Source organism: Hippichthys cyanospilos, chromosome 20, assembly GCF_059441005.1.
Source record: "Hippichthys cyanospilos isolate Australia breed blue-spotted pipefish chromosome 20, RoL_Hcya_1.0, whole genome shotgun sequence".
In the NCBI taxonomy this organism is placed as follows: domain Eukaryota; kingdom Metazoa; phylum Chordata; class Actinopteri; order Syngnathiformes; family Syngnathidae; genus Hippichthys; species Hippichthys cyanospilos.
Window position 1 is genome coordinate 6,477,839 of NC_142388.1, and position 18,340 is coordinate 6,496,178.

The 18,340-nt window shown below is 40.0% G+C and overlaps 2 protein-coding genes across 3 annotated transcripts in view; both read right to left on the reverse strand.

Moving 5' to 3' along the window:
* Positions 1-5,978, reverse strand: part of tfap2d (transcription factor AP-2 delta (activating enhancer binding protein 2 delta)) — a 71,378-nt gene extending 65,400 nt beyond the window's left edge. For both annotated transcript variants that reach the window (XM_088404156.1, XM_088404155.1), the window contains exon 1: positions 5,880-5,978. The gene's annotated coding sequence lies outside the window, so the exon portion shown is untranslated. The remainder of the gene's footprint in view (positions 1-5,879) is intronic.
* Positions 5,979-11,950: 5,972 nt separating this feature from the next.
* hadhb (hydroxyacyl-CoA dehydrogenase trifunctional multienzyme complex subunit beta) lies at positions 11,951-18,210 on the reverse strand. Its single transcript, XM_088402670.1, has 16 exons — positions 18,118-18,210; positions 16,938-17,010; positions 16,751-16,792; positions 16,572-16,668; positions 16,356-16,400; positions 16,160-16,259; positions 15,987-16,074; positions 15,697-15,884; positions 14,786-14,966; positions 13,869-13,990; positions 13,701-13,780; positions 13,574-13,621; positions 13,408-13,495; positions 12,345-12,419; positions 12,095-12,259; positions 11,951-12,015 (listed from the first exon to the last, which is right to left on the reverse strand). The coding sequence occupies exons 2-16, from the start codon at positions 17,002-17,004 to the stop codon at positions 11,980-11,982; spliced, it is 1,422 nt and encodes a 473-aa protein (XP_088258796.1). The 5' UTR covers positions 17,005-17,010; positions 18,118-18,210; the 3' UTR covers positions 11,951-11,979.
* Between the last annotated feature and the right edge of the window lie 130 nt (positions 18,211-18,340).

The following is an 18,340-nucleotide window of genomic DNA, read 5'->3' on the forward strand; positions in this document are numbered from 1 at the left end:
GGAATATGGTTTAAGATTCAGTCACAGCTATTTTCAGTCCCTTCTTTACATTATTATTAAAAAAAATAAGCAAATACATACATAAATATTGTAAATAAGTACATGAGATTGAATTTCTAGACTATATATAAGTGTTTCAATATGTTTTTGGGATGAATGGAATTTAAGATTCAAGGTCAGTTATTGTCAGAACGTTCTTTACTCCAATATCGAATGTCTGGACTATGTAAAAACGTAAAAATACGTCTTTGGCATTTCTCGGATCCACGTTGAAAAGGTAAACGCTGTGCACCAGCAACTTTACCTGTACCTTGTCAGCTATTCTGTGTTAAAGGCCTCGACGGTACGATTCAGAGGGGGGATACCGTATAGGGAAGACGCGACTATTTATTGCCTTTATATACGGTTCACAAGGGCAAGCGGAAGCAAGTCACCAGCCGGCGTCTGACTTCTACACACAGCTATCCCCATCCTCTCATGAGCCATATTTCTAAAAGAAGCGCTTTCTTTCATGCACACAGAAGTGCGACTGTGCGCCCGAGCAGCTCAGGAAGCGATTTTTGTCAGCCATAGCAATTTCTCCGCGGAGTACTACAGAGGTTCTTATGCTGAGCAGCATCTAAACTGTCCTCGGAGTTTTTATGCACACATACATTCTGAGATTGTCGCCCCGGAACGTCTCTCTCAATCTATGCGTCCACGTGTATGGGGTGCAACATGCGCTCACGGTTTGCAAAGTCGGAGCGGGGGGGAAGGGTGGAAGGAGGAGATCAATTTGCAAAGCGATTTCTATACATCCCAAAGTTGAAGTTGAGCCTCGGTGTGACAGAACACACAAGTTCCTGTTGTAGTAAACTATTGTTTTGACAGGATGTCACTTCAGTTCTGCCGAGTGTGTGTGAGAGCGCCGAGCGTCGCGCGCCTCCTCTTTATCTCAGGCCTAAGGCTACTGTCACTGAGCCGGGGGGAGAGTGGGAGACCGAGGCAGACAGACTGAGGGGAAGCGAGAGAGAGAGAGAGAGAGGGAGAGAGAGAGAGAGGGAGGGAAAAGAGAGGAAAATGGGGGAGATAATTTACTTGTCAGCTGCCTGATGAAATGCCGTTTTAACTGAAGCTGCTAATGGGAGCATTACAGGGGTTCAGTAAAGCCACAGACAACTTGCTGAGTGTGTGTGTGTTGTGCTTGTGCAAGAGTGTAAGACCAATAACTTTTTCCAGTGCTAATTTGCGACCAAATTCGATCAAAAATAGGACTGGTCTAATAACGCCAATTTGACCTTACTTTTTTAATGTTAAAGCAGTCTGAAAAATGTGGTCACAATTAGGCACAAAACCATGCATTAAATATATGTTGTGTTTATTTGCAGTGTATTTGACGCTCTAAACACAGTTAGGTAAAAAGTAAATGAACCTCACTTAGGTCAATTTGATTGGTGTGTTCATTTAAGATAAAAAGTGAGGTGAAATGAATACAAAAGAACCCAACTATATCAATTGTTTTATAGTCTATTCATTTTAGACAACTTTTTGGGAGGAATATATAACCCAGCGGTTATTGGGGAGATGGATAACCCAGAAAGTTGACTCAAATGAACCAGTCCAGTTCTGATGCATAATTGGGTCATTTTGGCCCACAATGTTTTTTCGAGTGCGATCGAAAAATCATCCACCTTTTGGAAAAATTATCCAACTGTAAAAATAATCCAGAAAGTAGGGCCAGTCCATTTTTTTATCTATAATTAGCTTACCTTTAACCCAAAATGTTCATAGCGAGGGAAGGGTATAAATAAATAAATAATCGTTTTAATAAATATAACTGTCTAAACCTTTTGTCATATTTAGGCATCAAACAGTGTAAAACAACCCAGAAAATGTGGTAAAATTGGCCTAGGTAGTAAACCAGTCCTTTCTCGATCCAGATTGGGTTATTTTTGACATAACTGTTTTTGGAGTGTGTATAAAGTCAAATCATTTAAGATGGTACAACTTGATATAAATGACAACAATATTAGGCAACACATTTGCGCCAAAATAATTCCATGAGTTCTTTTTATTTATGTATTGTAGTTGGGGGTCAAAGATAATTATATTTTTTAACTTATTTGTTGAAGAAAATGTGAGAAGGCGAATTTATATTATATTTTAATGAATATTTTGTAAATATTTTGTTGAATTTGCCCAAGTTAGAAACTTTATAAGGGTTTGTTGTCTTAAAATTTGGAGTTCACCTAACTTTTTTTGTGTAGTTGCATTTCACACAAATTTTTAATTCAGCTTGTCAAGGGATTTCTCTGACAAACTTCCCCAAAAAGTCATAATGTAAAATACTGTAAAAATGTTGAATTTCCAGTAACTTCACAATTTCCTATGAATTATTATTTTTAGGATTTAAGTATCGCTTTTAAAAAATTACACTAGGTTATTTCAAGCTTTTTTTTTCTTTGTTTCCATTGTGCTCATGTGAAGATGTTCCCAAAATCTCTATGTTAGATTAAAACTTTAGAGGGATAACTGCAAAAACACTTCTCATCGTGGTATACTTAAACATCTCTGCAACACGCCTAAAAATAATAATTATAGCTCATTTGTAGGAGTACCAAATGAAAGATTTGTTAAAAGTAAATATTATTTTAGTCCAGATTCGGCTTTGGATTTCCCGCGGATACATAACTGGCTGATATGCAGCATCATCACAGTAAATACTAGCAGTGTCCACCATCATTAGTGTTTTAAAAGTAACATCTAAGAGACACACAAACTCACTCACACAGAGGAAGGGTTAAGAGAGCCCTGAGGCCAAGTGATTTACGCAAGAATGGGCTGAATACTCGCTGTCGCCTTCTGCATGGGTGTGTGTGTGTGCGTGCGCGCGCGCATGTGTAGCCAAAGGCTGCAATACACATTTCCATACATTTATATAATAGATTCAAATCTTTTACTCATATATTTTTAATTGACCACTTTTATCTAGATGAATGTAAAGTACAACGCACAAACATAGGTATTATCATCGGTTTGAACGTATTTGAAAGGGAATGCAAATTTTTCACGAGCCAACTTTCAATCATTAATAAACTAAACAATAATATAAACCACTGTCAAAAATAGTTAGCCTATCCACGTCACTTTAGTTTCCATAAAATGTTTATTAAACTACGACACTCTCTACCACAGTGGGTGGTATTTTTTTTAATATTATTTATATTTATCTCAATTTGTGATAAGCGAATTCACACAACTTAACGATCGTGTACATAAAACTCATTTGCTTTTTGCTGAGTCTGAATGCCATCTAGTGGCTAAAACTAGACTCCTTCGCCATTAAACTTGTGGCAGCATTCATGACCAAAGGTCACGTCTGGAGCTACTTCCATGTACACAGCACCCCCTGCAGGCCAAATCTTGAATTGATGATTCAGGTCTCCATTCTGTACTAATACGAGCATTGTTAATAGATGGTTGAGTTGGCTGAAGTATTTATATTAAATATATATTTTCGTGAAAACATAAGAAAAAAAAACACCTTAATGGTCTCTTTAAAAAAGAAAAATAGTGCTTGCTTATGTAAGTTAGGGAGATTTGGGGAGAATTTGAAGAATAGTACCAAGCTATAAACTATCACGGCTTCACCAAAAAAGTCACAAAATAAAGTAGAATATAAAGTTTTGCAAGGAAGTCGCGGCAACAGAATAAAACAAGAAAGATTAAACAGCAATTTACTACAATTCATAGTTAATGTAAAATGTTGCAAATTGATGATATAAAAACTAAAAAAAAAAAAAAAAGGAATTTAATTGCACAATACATCACAAGTCACCAGAGTTAGGGCAAGCTGCTAACTACGTGGTGCATTCAAATGTGGTCGAACATTTCCCGAAAATTTCAATGGAATCGTTAGATTCCCACGACAGACAGACAGACAGACAGACAGACAGACAGATTTCTTGCAGGTACTTGTGACTATTTATCTTTACGATAAACAAAATAGTCGGGAGCACGTGCTTCCTGCTGAAATCAATTTTCTCTTAATTTGAAAAGAAAACAACAATGTTCTTGTCTCAAATATTGAACAAATGCATATGCACTTAGATGTGGGCATTAAATTTAATTTTAATCAGTATTAAACACAGCATAAACCTTTGTGTAGTATTTTGTCCAATGCTTTGATCTTTACATCAAAGGCATTTCACCTTGAAGGTAAAACAATAAAAGGAGACACCAGGAGCTGAAATTTCACCCAGATGATGATAACATGTCACCATCAACATGGCACAACAATTTTTAACACACTACCATGACTGTGCCATCCAAAAATGGTCAAAATAGCACACAAGGGTTAAATTTTCTTTTGCCAGCAGAAACCTTGTTAAAAATCTCATGTACCCCTGAAGTGTCTTCACATAAGCTCATTTGAGAACCGATGACTTATAACGCTCATTTTACCCATAGGGGTTCATGTACATATACATAGAAATATTCATTTTGTGCCGCTTTATAAAAAGGTTGGCTTCATCGAAAAAAGATTTAATAAATTATTTCAATTAAAGGTACTGTGACTGCAGTAGCATCCTCCTCCCCCCTCCCTTTTCAATCAATACGTACAATATACAGTGCAGGGTGAATAAAGAAAATTGCTGGACTGCAATGCTGCAGTACCTCCAACCATATTCATGTCCCAGCGGCCATCAGTATTCAGCTAGTGAAGAGAAAACAGTGACACCGGATGGGCTCCTGAGTGCGGAGGAGTAGAGGCCTATGGAGATAGACATAATATGCGCACACACACACCTGCGTGCACCCTGTGTGGCACCTAGATCTCCTAATTTAGCCTCTAGAGAGCCGAGACGTCGGGATGTCAATCTCACAGTGCAGCTCTTTTCCCCACTTAACTTTTTAACAGAGTTTTCTCCTCATCACTACCCTCTGTATTTATAGCTGCCAAGCCTGGAGCAGCCACGGATTTCTCCCACTGTATGCGTGTGTGTGTGTGTGTGTATTTAGAAACTGTTTATTCTTTTTGCTGCGTGTGTAGAGCCGCACAGCTGTTGATATTGTGGGGTTACGGGGTTTGGTATTTCAGTCAATTTCCACCGAGACGAAGATGAAGCGGCAGGCAAGAGACAGAAGAGGAAGAGTGTGAATCGCTGGAGGAGAGAAAAATGAGAGGGCTGAGGAAGAAAGAGATGGCGGGTAAAGGGATGGGGGGGGGGGGGGGGGGGGGGGGTTGATGGAGGGGTTTTGAAAGGGGATAGAGGGATGGACGGAGGGATGAGGCAGACTTCTGACCGAGCGAGCTGCTCTGAGACTAATTAAGGTGAGGGCAGTGGCAGGGAGGAGGTAATGATGAAGAAAAGGATTTACTCTTTCCATCCCTGCATCTAAAACGCACACCACCACCTCTCTAGACATCACTCGGCACCCCCTTCGTCCAGCCCCCCCCCCCCCCCCCCCCCCCCCCACATCACCTGCTTTCGCCCTTCATCCCCACTTCTTCTGGTTTTCGACTTAGCCTTCCTTCGATACTCATTTTGTTCTTCCAAACAGCATTTTATACAACAACAGAGGCTTGTAGTTAGTGTTAAGGGGCGACAAAAAGTGCAACTAAGCACTGTTTACAACAGCTTGTGAAGTAAGTCGAGCAGAGGAATTTTCAAACTTTTGGAGTCAAGGTAGCACTTACAGTAAAATGTAGGGGTAATTTTTTATTTCATAAGCATAAATTTTCAAGCTGCAACTTATTATTTTAAGCTTATTTTAATGTCTGGAATGAATCTGCTGAAAGTTCAGCAGATATAAACTTTCCTGACTTTTTGCGTCATTTTCAAAACACATTCATTTTACTTTTTAGGTCAATTTCAATTTGTTTTTTATTTTTTTACCTTGTCCTTTCTGCAGCAAGCATTCTTGAAGGAGGCAACATTCCAGAGAATATCCACTGATCAGATCCTGATTCAGCAATCCTTAAAAACGTGCATCACTGCAACAGACATTTGAATTTTTATTCTTCTTATTCTTTTATTCTTCTAATCAACAGATCAAATTTAACAGTAGCAAAAACTGTTTATAACATCCTTCCACTAATTTCCAAAACTGTTTGAGCTGGAAGTTGATGGAACAACTCGAATTCTCACAAATAAACAATTTACAACCATATGTTGTTTGGAGGATGTTTTTTGTGTGTGTGTGGGGGGGGAGCCACTTAACTCATGTACCGTCAATAAATAACCTCATATCAATACATCATTGATACCCACTGTCATGCATAATCATTTCAAAATGTATAATTGATCCCAAACATCAATATGCAAAACTTATTTCAAAATGCATAATTGATGTTAAAGACACGTTCAACTCACTTCTAATGCAAAAGCATGAGTCGTTTTAGCAAACACGGCTTTTTTGTGAACGATTTGGACATCTGCAGTACTTTTGAATGGAAAATAATAAAATTCTAAAAATGATTGGAAACATACTTACTGAGTTGCAAGTGCTTAAACGAGCACCTGAAAGCGTTTTCGAGATCATTTACAATTAGCCGTGTAGCAAAAAAAAAAAAAAAAAAAAAAAAAAGACGTAAAAAATCCAGCTGCTTCCGGGTGGTCGATCAGAGGCCATTGTTTTTAGTTTTTAGTGTTGTTTGTTTGTTTGTTTTTAACCGCGTAATTTTTTTTAACAGTGGCATTATACTTATCATAACTGTAACGAATTTTTAGTAGCGATGCAAAATTCCAATGTAAATAAAAATGCTACTCACGAAATGCGGGCCCAATGTCGCTTAATGTGACGTCACGTGGCCATAAATGCGTTCTTTCAAATCAGAATAAATACTAAAATATTCAAAAACAATATTGATCTTTATTTTGAGTCTCTTAAATTTGTAAATAACAGGTAAAAGAAAATGATTCCGGACATATACTCTTATATGTTTAAAGGAAGTCATTTTTTTTCTTTCATTCCCTATAGGCTGAGAAACCACTTTATCACCAAGCCATGCAGCCCCATTTTAATATATTTTCAGTGCACCAGCTTTTGTTTTTGAACCAAGAGCATCATCTAGAGGAGCAAAAAAAATGTCACAAGCGGCTCATGAGGCTTCGTTTTCCCATTAATAGCTAGGTACAGACATATATGCAGTATATATAATACAAACCATTGATTTGATTTTCACCAAATCTTGAGAAGTGTAACCTTTGACCCTTTTAGTGTTCAGCTCTCACAATGTGGGGCGTAAAGCACATTGAATGTCCTCATTGGACATGGGACATTTTGACCTTGTGGGAGCGTGCTGTAGCAGGGAGCAGGTGAGAGGCAGCAGGATGACCTGTGTGTGTGTGTGCGTATGTGTGTGTGTGTGTGTGTGCATGCACGTGAAATCATATAGTAAAGTAGCAGCATGTCAGTGTGTGCTGTGTCAAGAGTGCTGTCAGTCACTCATCCATCCAGCTGGCTAATTGGCTCCTTACCCTCTCTCTCTCTCTTCCTCTCTCTCATCCTCCCTCTCTCTCTATTTTACTCTCGACCTCCCTCTCTCACTCCCTCCATCAGCCATTGCTCCTAACTGCGCGCCGGAGGCCAAAATGCAGATGAGGACTGCCTCGCGTCAGGGGGAGCTTCTCCTGCTTAATTATCCAAGCGCGCGTGTGTGTGAATGTGTGTGAGCAAGACGGCGCTAGCTTATCGGTTTAGTGGCCCACACACACACGCACACGGGCAGAGTTTTCATGGCTGCTGTTGCTTCTATGCTAAACAGCAAAGCATCCTGGGAATTGCAGTGACAGCTCATTTTGGTTTCCTTGCAGTCGAGGAATGAAAGCTAGAGAGAGACAACCTGTCCCTTACCCCTTGCCCCCCCTCATATAACACACACCGCACACCTTCACATACACACACACATACTTCTCTCTCTGCAGTGCTCATGGGAACAGGTCCGGGGCCTGTCACCAACCTCCCCCACTTTCCTCCCCCTCCCTCCCCCCTCGCCACCACGGCGGTGACAGGGCTTGTTGACAAACGCCAGCAGTCATCAGGGCACCATGGGAAATCTTCTGCCACCATTTTGTCAGCAGAATGACAGAAGTTGTTAATGTCTTGCCTCTCGCCCTGACACGAGACGCGGCGGCTGACAGACTCTGACACATGCCATACACACAACACAAACAACGCACAAACATTAACGCGCACACACCGTCGTGCGCGGCCAGCTCCGACGCCGCACGTGCAACGTACAAAACCAATATGCCGCACAAACACCCTTTATGACCCCTTATCCTTCTCGCATTGTGTTAGCAAAGTGGCTGCCAAACTAGTGTGATATTTAGTGTGAGTGTATGAGAAGGGACGCTTAATGGGGAGGTGTGTATGTCTCCTAATGACTGGAGTGTGTGCGCGAGCAGTGGCTCCAGCCAACACAGATCAATAACATTTACAATCCCGACAGGGAATCGGGCCCGGCCAACAAGCCTAACTGCCCGTTATGAGAACATGATGAACTCCAGACACTGGCAACACATACACACACACACATGGACACCACTGGACAGCTTCTCTGGACAGCCAATTACCGGTCCTCATAAGCTGGAGGTTCTAGCTCCACTCCGAGCTGCAGAATGCACTTGTCGACAATATGCTTAACATTCTACCAACTAATGCAAGAGTGTATTTGTGTGTTTGATGCAGAGAATAACCAAAGTCCCAGGAAAAAGCTACAAAGTTAGGAAGGTTGATTGCCAGTTTTGTGTCTTCAGACTTTAGGGAGACCTATATGCTGAGGATGTGTGGAGGTATACTTCAAAGCGTGCATTATGATCCACTCGAAGTATTTTAGGGCCCAGAAAATAAAAAAAAAAAAACATGAATGGGACCTTCTTGCCAAAGGTAGTACTGCAGTCAGTGCAGAAGAGGAAGCCTCGAAAGGACAATGTGGACTCAATTACACAAGCGCGTGAAAAAAATGGGGGTAATATTTACTCTCACTCAGCTATACAGGGATATTTAGGGAAAATGTACTTATTAAAATGGAAAATAAAAAGTTTGTGTTATTTTTTTTAAATGTGATTTGAATGAATGAATCACATGCACGTAGTTGAGCAAAGAAGTCTGGGGTGAGGTTCCGCAGGCAAGTAGGTGACGGAATTCAAGCAACCGATGGACATTTCAGTGACAATTTCACTCTGAGTGGCTCTTATCCAGGACATGCAAGATAGAAGTTTTAACATTTTTCCTCAAAAGGGCATTATATAGAAATCAAGCTCAGCAAAACCCTGATATTTACTTGTGACAGATGATATGTGCTCACATGTAAAGTTTGTTTTGAGAAAACGTTTCTGTAAATAGCCTGCGAAAGAATGACTCCAGAGGTTGAAAGCGGTCCAAAATACAAAGCCCTCTGGTGGATGTAGTTGCTTATTGCAGTCTAGTGCTAGGTGAACACATTGGTGTGTGGATTTAGTGTGTTTTGTCGTGAGCTTGTCTACCTTATTAGAATGATTGAGGCATAGCAAAGATTCTTGCAAGTGTCTTCATTTTGCTTTATCTTCTAAACATGCCTGGGATTATTCATTTATCCATCCATTATCTTCCGCTTATCCTGGGTCGGGTCGCAGGGGAAGTGGCCTCAGCAGGGAAGCCTGGACTTCCCTCTCCCCTGCAACTTGGTCCAGCTTCTCATTTAATGTTTTGATTAAAAGGTCTCGCAAAAGTCCAACCAAAGTGGAGATTTGCCAAATTCTCCAGAGCGGCGTTTGCATGTAGCAATCATAAACCGGAGTTTTACTCATCACTCTACTCCATTTCCCGGCAAAGGAAAAAAAAAAAAGGTAAACAACCCAGCACAAAAATGTAAAACGCCCACTTCTGCTAAACACAATTTGCGGACAGCGAGAAACTATTTTCCGCCCCGGCCTATGCTTTTATGCGCGTGCTTGAGGCAGTGTCACGCTCAGAGCAGGTGTGCACGTTATTACCCTTCACACGAGCAGGTGTGCGCGTGCGCCGGAGAGGAAAACATGAAAGCGCCCCCCCTCACGTCCCACTCGTCGACGCGCGTCCCGCAACAGCCCCGCATCCTCCCGGAGCTCGACGCGTAGATTTGTAGTGACAGCAGCGGGTGCCTCCGCCAGTCATCCCCCATAAAAGGTTGCGGGTGATCAAAGCCCCACTGAGGCATGGAGGCGGCCCGCCATGTCGACGCGTGTCTGCGTGTCTTCGGCGTCTCGCAGGGTTGAGGCACTTTTTTTTTTTTTTGAAGCTTTAAAAACACAAAATCCTCGCCTGTCTCCCCGCTATTTACATTTGAGCGGCGTTTTGCCTTGGCGGTAAAACATTGCTGCGGATGGTGACAGCCCCGGCTGCATAATCGACTCTCGAGCGGGGCTTCAACTGCTAGAATTAAATCTTTAAATACATTTTAAACGGCGGTGTCTGACTGAAGTTATGTTAACAAGGCTCCTCCGATCCAAGGCTCCCTGGCGGGTGGGGTAAAAAGACAGGAAATGTTGATATAAATGCAGCCATCCGAGGTGAATTAGACAAACATTCGAAGCTCCGTTTCCCCACCCAAATATATATGTAAAGTCAACTTTTTAAGTCACCTGCCATTCATATCCTCGGCTTTCCATATTCATGTTGTTTAAACATCAGCAAAAAGGCGCATCTATTTCCCCCCGCCTCATTAACATCAGTCATGTAGTCAAGAGGCAGACAGCAATATCACTATCAATTAATTTTGCCTTCCTGACATATCTTGGCGCAGGGGCCTGCATGCAAATGCCCCCCCAAAAAGAGGCCGATGCATATTCCGGATTCTGACTATGAATAAACACCCCCAAATTATGTTTGCTCCCTTATGTTGATTTTCTTTCATTTGCTATAGTTTTGTGATGAATAAAACATGACCGTCATCATTAGCTGGAAGAAGATGAAATGAGAAGCATGTATGTGTGCTCAATATTGCAGTTAGAAAATTGGCATTATCCATTTTTGATCATTAAGAATGTACTTAACCGCACGTTCCAGCCAAATGAAAAATGGATCATTTTTAGGTCGATAGCTGCCTAATCAGCTTGCTGGGTTGATTGAAATAAAGCAAACAAGAAAGTGAAATTTGTCAATCGAATGAGGAAAAAAAAAAAACATTCAAATTGTTTGAGTCAGACCAGTCAAAAATATATACAAATTTAATTCATTAAAAAAACAAAAACAAAAAATCAATCTCTACTACAGCGTTGTCCAAAGAATGCAAGGAGCACCTTGAAATTGTTTGAATTTACGTTAAAATAAAGCAATCCATTTATTGTTTACATTTTGAATGAGGAAACAAAACAACAAAACAAACAAAAAAAATTCCTACCAAGAATCAGTCCAAAGATTATTTTGTTCCAATCGGCTTTTATTTTTGAATGCAACTATTCATTTCAACTTTTATATTCCTTTTTTTTTTTGCTCAGACAAAACAATAAGTAGGATTGTTAGAAAATGTAAAAAATGCCTCAAGGATTTTAAGAAACATTTTCATCTTGTTATGCTAATTATGTGGTTATTGCAACTCTGTCCTTAACATACAGAAGAGTTGCCCACATTTCTGAACATTTCTCCGCATCGATGATTTTAAAATCATTGTACAGCAAAAGCGCAGCAAAAAAACGAATACGGATTCTGTCATCACCTCCTTTAATTCCAACACTTAATAAGAAAACACCAATAACATCCTACCAAGTATAAACATCATAATCTTATCTCTTCCGAAGGCTTTGTAATGATACGCCAAAGTGCTGACATGATCCTCTGCCATTCCCTAAAACCAAAAGGCGACATTCCTCGACATATTACTGCGATAAATTAACAGCCATTTTACACAATGGCACCAACTCCTGTCTATCAAGGCAAAGTGGTGCGAATATATACATTTGGGCTGCAAATAATATGTGGATGAGTGTGTGTTGTTTTTTGTAACGATGTTTGTTAGTGATGGTCATTTACATTTTACTGGGGGTAGGCTTCGATCACCATGCCGTGGCCCTGAAAAATATATCGCGTGTCAGTCGCAAAAGGATAGAAACGCGAAGTTGAGGAAATGGTCGCGAGGCGGTCCACTCACTTGTCCTCCTGCGGCACATGCTGCCACAAGTCCATATTGTCCTCCTTCTTTCTGCAGTCGGTGTGCGACCGTGGTGACCAGTCTGCAACCGGTGGCACCGAATGGATGACCCAAGGACAGAGAGCCTCCCCAGTTATTGAATTTCTCCATGGGGGGAGTACCGACCTTTACGGAATGTTATGTAGGTTGTAAGTAACAGAATGAAGATTGACAGATATTAAAAAAAACAAAAAAAAAACAGGGTGGTTACCTTTGATTTTCTACCCATGTATGTCTGGGCAAACCAATCAGAGTCCATAGCCTTCAGGTTTGCCATTATCTGACCCTGAAAAATAGAGGTAGAGATTATGAATGATGCAATATCATTGGTGTCACATTATAAATGCATTGAGACCTGTGGTTAGAATTCTACATGTATGCGGCAAGTGTTAACGTTTCAGTCACAAAGGCCCTGACAGAAACTACAATATGGCCCACGGTAAAAATGGGTTCGATACCCTTGTCTTAAACTGTAGGGTGGTCGTATTATTTATTTATTGCTAAGATCTTGAAACATGCTAACCAATGCATTTTTTTTATACTTTCACCCCACAAAATGTTCGGTTCTTATTTATGGATATGTTCTTATCCATAAATCCATAAATGGGTCAGTCCAGAATTGGAGGACAAATTACATCCTACCCATCACATTTTAAACAATCCACATACAACATACTAAAAAAAATGCTGTTTGAGTAAATTTACCTTTTCTAGAACCAATCTAAAAAAACTAAGAGAAAAAAAAGCTTAAAAATAGCTTTAAAAATAAAAAAATAAGTCGAGAGTACTCCTTAAATTATTATTTATTGTCCCACGCCCTGTGATAACCAAATTGAATGTCAAATGAAACAGTTGAAATAGAATTCAAATTCTATATTTTGGTATTATTTGTTTAAGTGCTCTCCCTTGCAACTTGTTTGAATAACCATAACATTTCAAAAACAGTTTTTATTAAGCTATGTAAGCTCAACTAATCAAAACTTATGAATGTTGATTACCAATTATTGATGAATATAGCATAAAATTAGAAAAATGAAGATTTATTTATAACAATTTTGAAGCCCAAAAGTCCTCCAATTCCGTGAAGACCCATGAAATTATTTCTCCTCCCCACGGCAGTAAAAGTTAAAAAAATGTACAAATACCGCAAATGGGTTTGAAGTTGATGCAAAGTAGGCAAATGCCTTTCAGTTATATTTTACGGCGTGGCAAACATAATAGACAGGCCACAAAACTCTCACATAACTTTTCCCCAAAGTTTCGCGATAACTTACTGCGAATGCCTCGTGGAACTCGAACACATCAATATCATTCATGGTCAAGCCAGCACGTTCCAAGACTTTGGGTGTGGCGTACGTTGGCCTGAAAAGGTCAGATAAAATAATTGCCATCTGAAATCATTAATAACCATCAGCAGTGCAAAAACCAGGTGAGACTCACCCCAGGAGCAGCTGATCTTTTGGGTCTTGAGACACAAAGACAAAGTCTCTGTCATGAGGAATAGGGAGGAAAAAAAATGTTATTTGGGGTGAAATTGAGGAACTAAACAAACAGGAGGCGCTGTTACCTCAAGTAGGCTTTCGGCTTGTAGCCCATTGCCAGAGCTTTCTCTTCAGACATGATGAGCACAGCAGAGGCACCATCAGTCTGAAAGGATGAGCAAGTAACATGATCAAGTAGAAAATTGGAAAAGTAAACAGTTTCTAGTGCGCTTTACTAGCTGTGCACGCCTTACCAAAAAGGAGGAGTTGGCGGCGGTGACGGTGCCGTGAGGTTTGACAAAGGCTGGTTTCAGTTTGGCCATTTGCTCCTTGGAGGACGGACGGATGCCGTTGTCCTTGGAAACAATATCACGGCCTAAAAAGACAAAAATGAATCATCATGTGGGGTACGGGAAGGCACTTCAGGGGGTATGTGAGATTTTAACAGGGTTGCTGCCAATATCATCAAATCTAATTTAATATATTTGAATGCCGTGAGAGGAATGCTATAGTTTCCAAATTAAGAGCAAAATAATTGGAACATGAAGTAACTTAGCCCTAAGATACATTTTAGTGACGTTTTTGTAAAATGTTGCATGCCTTTATTTCATTATGATTTAGAGAGTTGTTACAAAAAGGGAGCTATTTTTTGGGATTACATACTCATAGTTTGACACCCAAGGACTCATTGCAAATTTTTTCACCCCATTATTTTTAAAAAGGTATTTTTTTTGTTTTTCCTCAGGTTTTTTTTGAAGTGGTGGTTGTCAAAAATTTCCACGGAAAATGTATATTACTGTATTCAATATTTTTTTTGGGTGTGTTTTGAAAAAAATAGTTTGGCCTCAAGGAAATTACTGACAACATAATGGAAGTCGTGAAGCAATGTATTGTGACCCACTTGATATAATATACAGTAATACTTCTTTGATCCTGCCACTTATCTCCGATTGGTCAGGGCTTTTACTGCCCTCTTGTGGCTTCTTAGGGTGTTACAACCAGCACACAAACTATGTGAATAGGTTAGTTTTTCAGCTGAGGTTTGATTCCAAATGGGGAAAAAAAAGTGAATTTGTGAAAAAACTGCAAATGCATTGTTCACTGTATATCAATCTTTCATAACAGGTGAGGTTCACTAAATAATACTGTACATAAATAATGAAATATTCACCTGGCACTTTAAAAGAGATGACATCCTGCAGTAAACCTGCATCCTGGGCTTTTTTGGCAAAAGTGTGTGATCGCAGAGCAAACTCATCCTGCTCCACTCTGGAAACTCCAAACGCGGCGGCCAGGCGGTCAGCACTGTGGCCCATTGTTTCCGCCGTGGAGAACTCGGCAACAGCGGGCAGCTTCGGGCACATAAAAGTTGCTGCGTTATAAAACGGACGGTGGTTCAGCCCGTTCGCTTTTTTTTATTGGAAATAATGCCAAAACAACCCCAGCTAACACGAGCTGCTGTTAGTCTCTGCAATTCCATCATATGTGACTTATATCCAAGTAAGAAAAAGGCTTGGGGTTGAGTTGAAAAACAAGTCCATTGTCCACATGAACTTTTATGACCCCCAAAAAACTATATATGAATTACAGAATGTACATAGCCTTCAAAAAAAATGCAGAAAATTACCGTATTTTCTGCACTATAAGGCGCACTTAAAAGCCTTATTTTTTTTTAAAAAAAAAGCTGATGGTGCGCCTTATAATCTGGTGCGCCTTATATATGGATCAATATTGAGATTGGACTGATAAAGTAAGCTTTACCCGTTTCTTTTGTGTGTTTACAGTTGAACAAGGTTACTCATATTGACATTGAGTTATTATGCCATTGAGAGTTTAGAGTTATTATTTGAGCTATTATTGTTAATACTTTGAGCATTACTATATTGTGATTGAAAAGGTTTAAAAATATGTCATTAATTAAGGGTGCGCCTTATAATCCGGTGCGCCTAATAGTGTGGAAAATACGGTAATTTTTTTTTTTTTAAAGTCTTTAGAGAGTCTTTCAGTACTGGTTTTCACATTTTCAGTTTGTCGCAACATTTGAGCGCATCCCTATTGACAAAAAATAGTGTGACCACATACCTCTGGTGATAAGTGAGACAGACGGATGCTGCCAATCAAACTGAGCCTCTGGCCGAGGGTCTTTGCCTTGTTGAGCGACAGCATCATCTTCCTCATCTTGCGGCTGTGACGGATGGGAACGTCGGACATGAACTCCACTCCACCTGCCACTACCGTATCACACTGCCCGGCTGCAATTAAGCCAACAGCTATAAAAAAGGGGAAAAGAAACAAAAAGAAGTCAGGCAATCAACCGAAAGCAAAAGTGTTTGTTTGTCAATGACGGCTGGTTGCTAATGGAAACATGGTACCTGAGGTCATGGCCTGGTTGGAGGAGATGCATGCCATTGTGACAGTATGAGCGGGGATCTTGTCGGAGAAGCCAGCACCCAACGCTGCCTGAGAACACAGCCGAGCATGATGCTCCTCACCAATCCATGCGCATCCCATGATACATATTTCTATGTAATGTGTGTTTTAATACCTCTCTTGCAACATTGCTCGTCTTGACCTCCTGAATGACTGTTCCATAAATTATGTAGTCCACAGCATCTTTGGGCAGGCCTGTTTTGTGCAGAAGACCCCTACAAAAAAAAAAAAAAAAAAACAACATATATACTGTATATATATTTTAAAATACTTTATATTGTAACAAATAGCAGCTATCATAATGGACTTACTGTAGAGCTGCTCTTGCCAAGTCGTGAGGCATCAGGTCAGCATAGCTATAAACAAAGCAGAGCTACTGAGGTTATTTGGTTTAAACATGGTTCTGGCAGAGCTTTGAGACGGGTATTTTTAGTCCAGCTATTTTTAAAGGTAAACCTGACTTGGTCGACTTTTTTCCCAAATCTAGTGTACAGATAAACAGGAATGTCAACAAATAAAAGACTTACGTAGTTCCAGACATTAGGAAGGGGGTTCGTACTCCTTCGACTAGTACTATGTTCTTCACGCCAGGACGAGCCAGGGTCTTCTTGCTTTTTGTCTGAGCTGGGAAACAAACAACTACAAGTAAGCACACTGATAGTCATTAGCCTCTTCTGGTGTTAATGGAAAGAGTGGGAATTTGAACCTTGAGCCTGTAGCTGACTCGTCGTGCTAAGGGACCTTGCGGCTGAAACACAAAGACATTCCTCATAATCAGCAGTTATCAATGAAACATTTTGAGTCAAAAGGTTTTCGGCAAAACAGCAAATTGGGTGTCAACCCGTGTTGTATTGGGACATTTTAAGCATTTATGTGACTTGGTGATGGCTTACCATACTGCAAAGCCCAAGATGGGCTTACAGGGGAGCTCCGCATTGACTTGAAGAGCATGGAAGCCATGACGTTCTGGAAAGGAAAATACCGGAAAAGGTAAAGCAAAGGGTAGCACATCTTGAAAAAAATAATAAGGTACATTTGATAGTTTAGAACTATTACACTGGGTGCAATGAACATATAGTTTGGTGTACATATCCTTTAGCGATAAAGCCTATTCATTTGTGTCCACTGTTGTGTCCATTTTGTCACAGAATGACTGCAAAGTTAATTGCATTCCACCCAAACACATGACAAATCATTGGAAAAGCCACACTGTCCTCTACTGGGTGTAGTAGAATTTAGGAGAGTTGCTCAAATTAATAAAAAGCTATAGACTAAACTAATATCAACAACATTAGACAGAAATTAATAAGATGGGTCTCAGTAGGATATACTGTAATAAAGTTAAATCAGTAACAGGTTAGTCTGGAGCCCAGAGGGTGTTTTACTTGTACTTTAGCATTAAATGGCACAATGTTTGTTAAAGTTGTAACTTACTAGGAGAAAATGGATCTTAGTTACTGAAAATAAAATATAATGATAGTGCATAGTTTCAAAACTAAAGCATAGCTTCCTACTCCGAATACATGAACGATCTGTGATATCATCTTTGAAAAATAGTGGTTGGGGAACTAACTCAGGTGACGTGCAGGTGACAACATTGAGTCATTCCTCAGTCCGTTATACCCGTGGAAATTGAGCAAGTGATGAATCGAATATATTTTAACGTGGACATTTGCAATATGACAATCTTTATGTATGTTAAGATGACATTTCATTGACGGTCACCCAGTTAGCCCAACTCGCCTCACCCCGTCTATGACCCTTCACCTAGATTTGCGATCTTGAGAACGTCAAGACCAAAAACGGGGTCAAAACTATTTCGAGCTTAATTGTGCATTTACCAGTATTTATACGAGAAGCAATGCGAATGTCTTCTGAATAAACATTTGAAAAAATACAATTTGCAATACAGTGTAGTGTTGAGAAGGAATTGTTAGCTTGTTGGCAGCGCTGCGTTCTTTCATTGCCAAGTTTCCTACACATTTTTCAACGTAATTTTAGGGGGAAATTATAGCATACTTTAAATAAATTATAAATTCTATAACTGCAACTATGATATGGCTGATTTTTTACCTGTACAGTACTTCAAATAGGTGTTCGATTCCCAGTGAAAGGCTTGGCCGTGCACAGCGCAGACGAACTACAAGCCCGCTATCGGTCTCTAGGACCCAAGCCTGTATGAGCTGACTAAAAATATGCCAGAACATGGCACTTCTTTGTAATTAGAAAGATAATCTAATATTTCTTATTTTCGGAATCTACGATGAGTAAAAAAACATTATATTTTCAAAACAAC

Coding starts and splice junctions, on each gene's coding strand:
- hadhb (XM_088402670.1), bottom strand. CDS start 17,004: ATGGCTTCCATGCTCTTCAAGTCAATGCGGAGCTCCCCTGTAAGCCCA. Junction 16,793..16,937: donor ATCTTGGGCTTTGCAGTATG/GTAAGCCATCAC, acceptor TTTGTGTTTCAG/CCGCAAGGTCCCTTAGCACG. Junction 12,420..13,407: donor AGTTCCACGAGGCATTCGCA/GTAAGTTATCGC, acceptor TCTATTTTTCAG/GGTCAGATAATGGCAAACCT.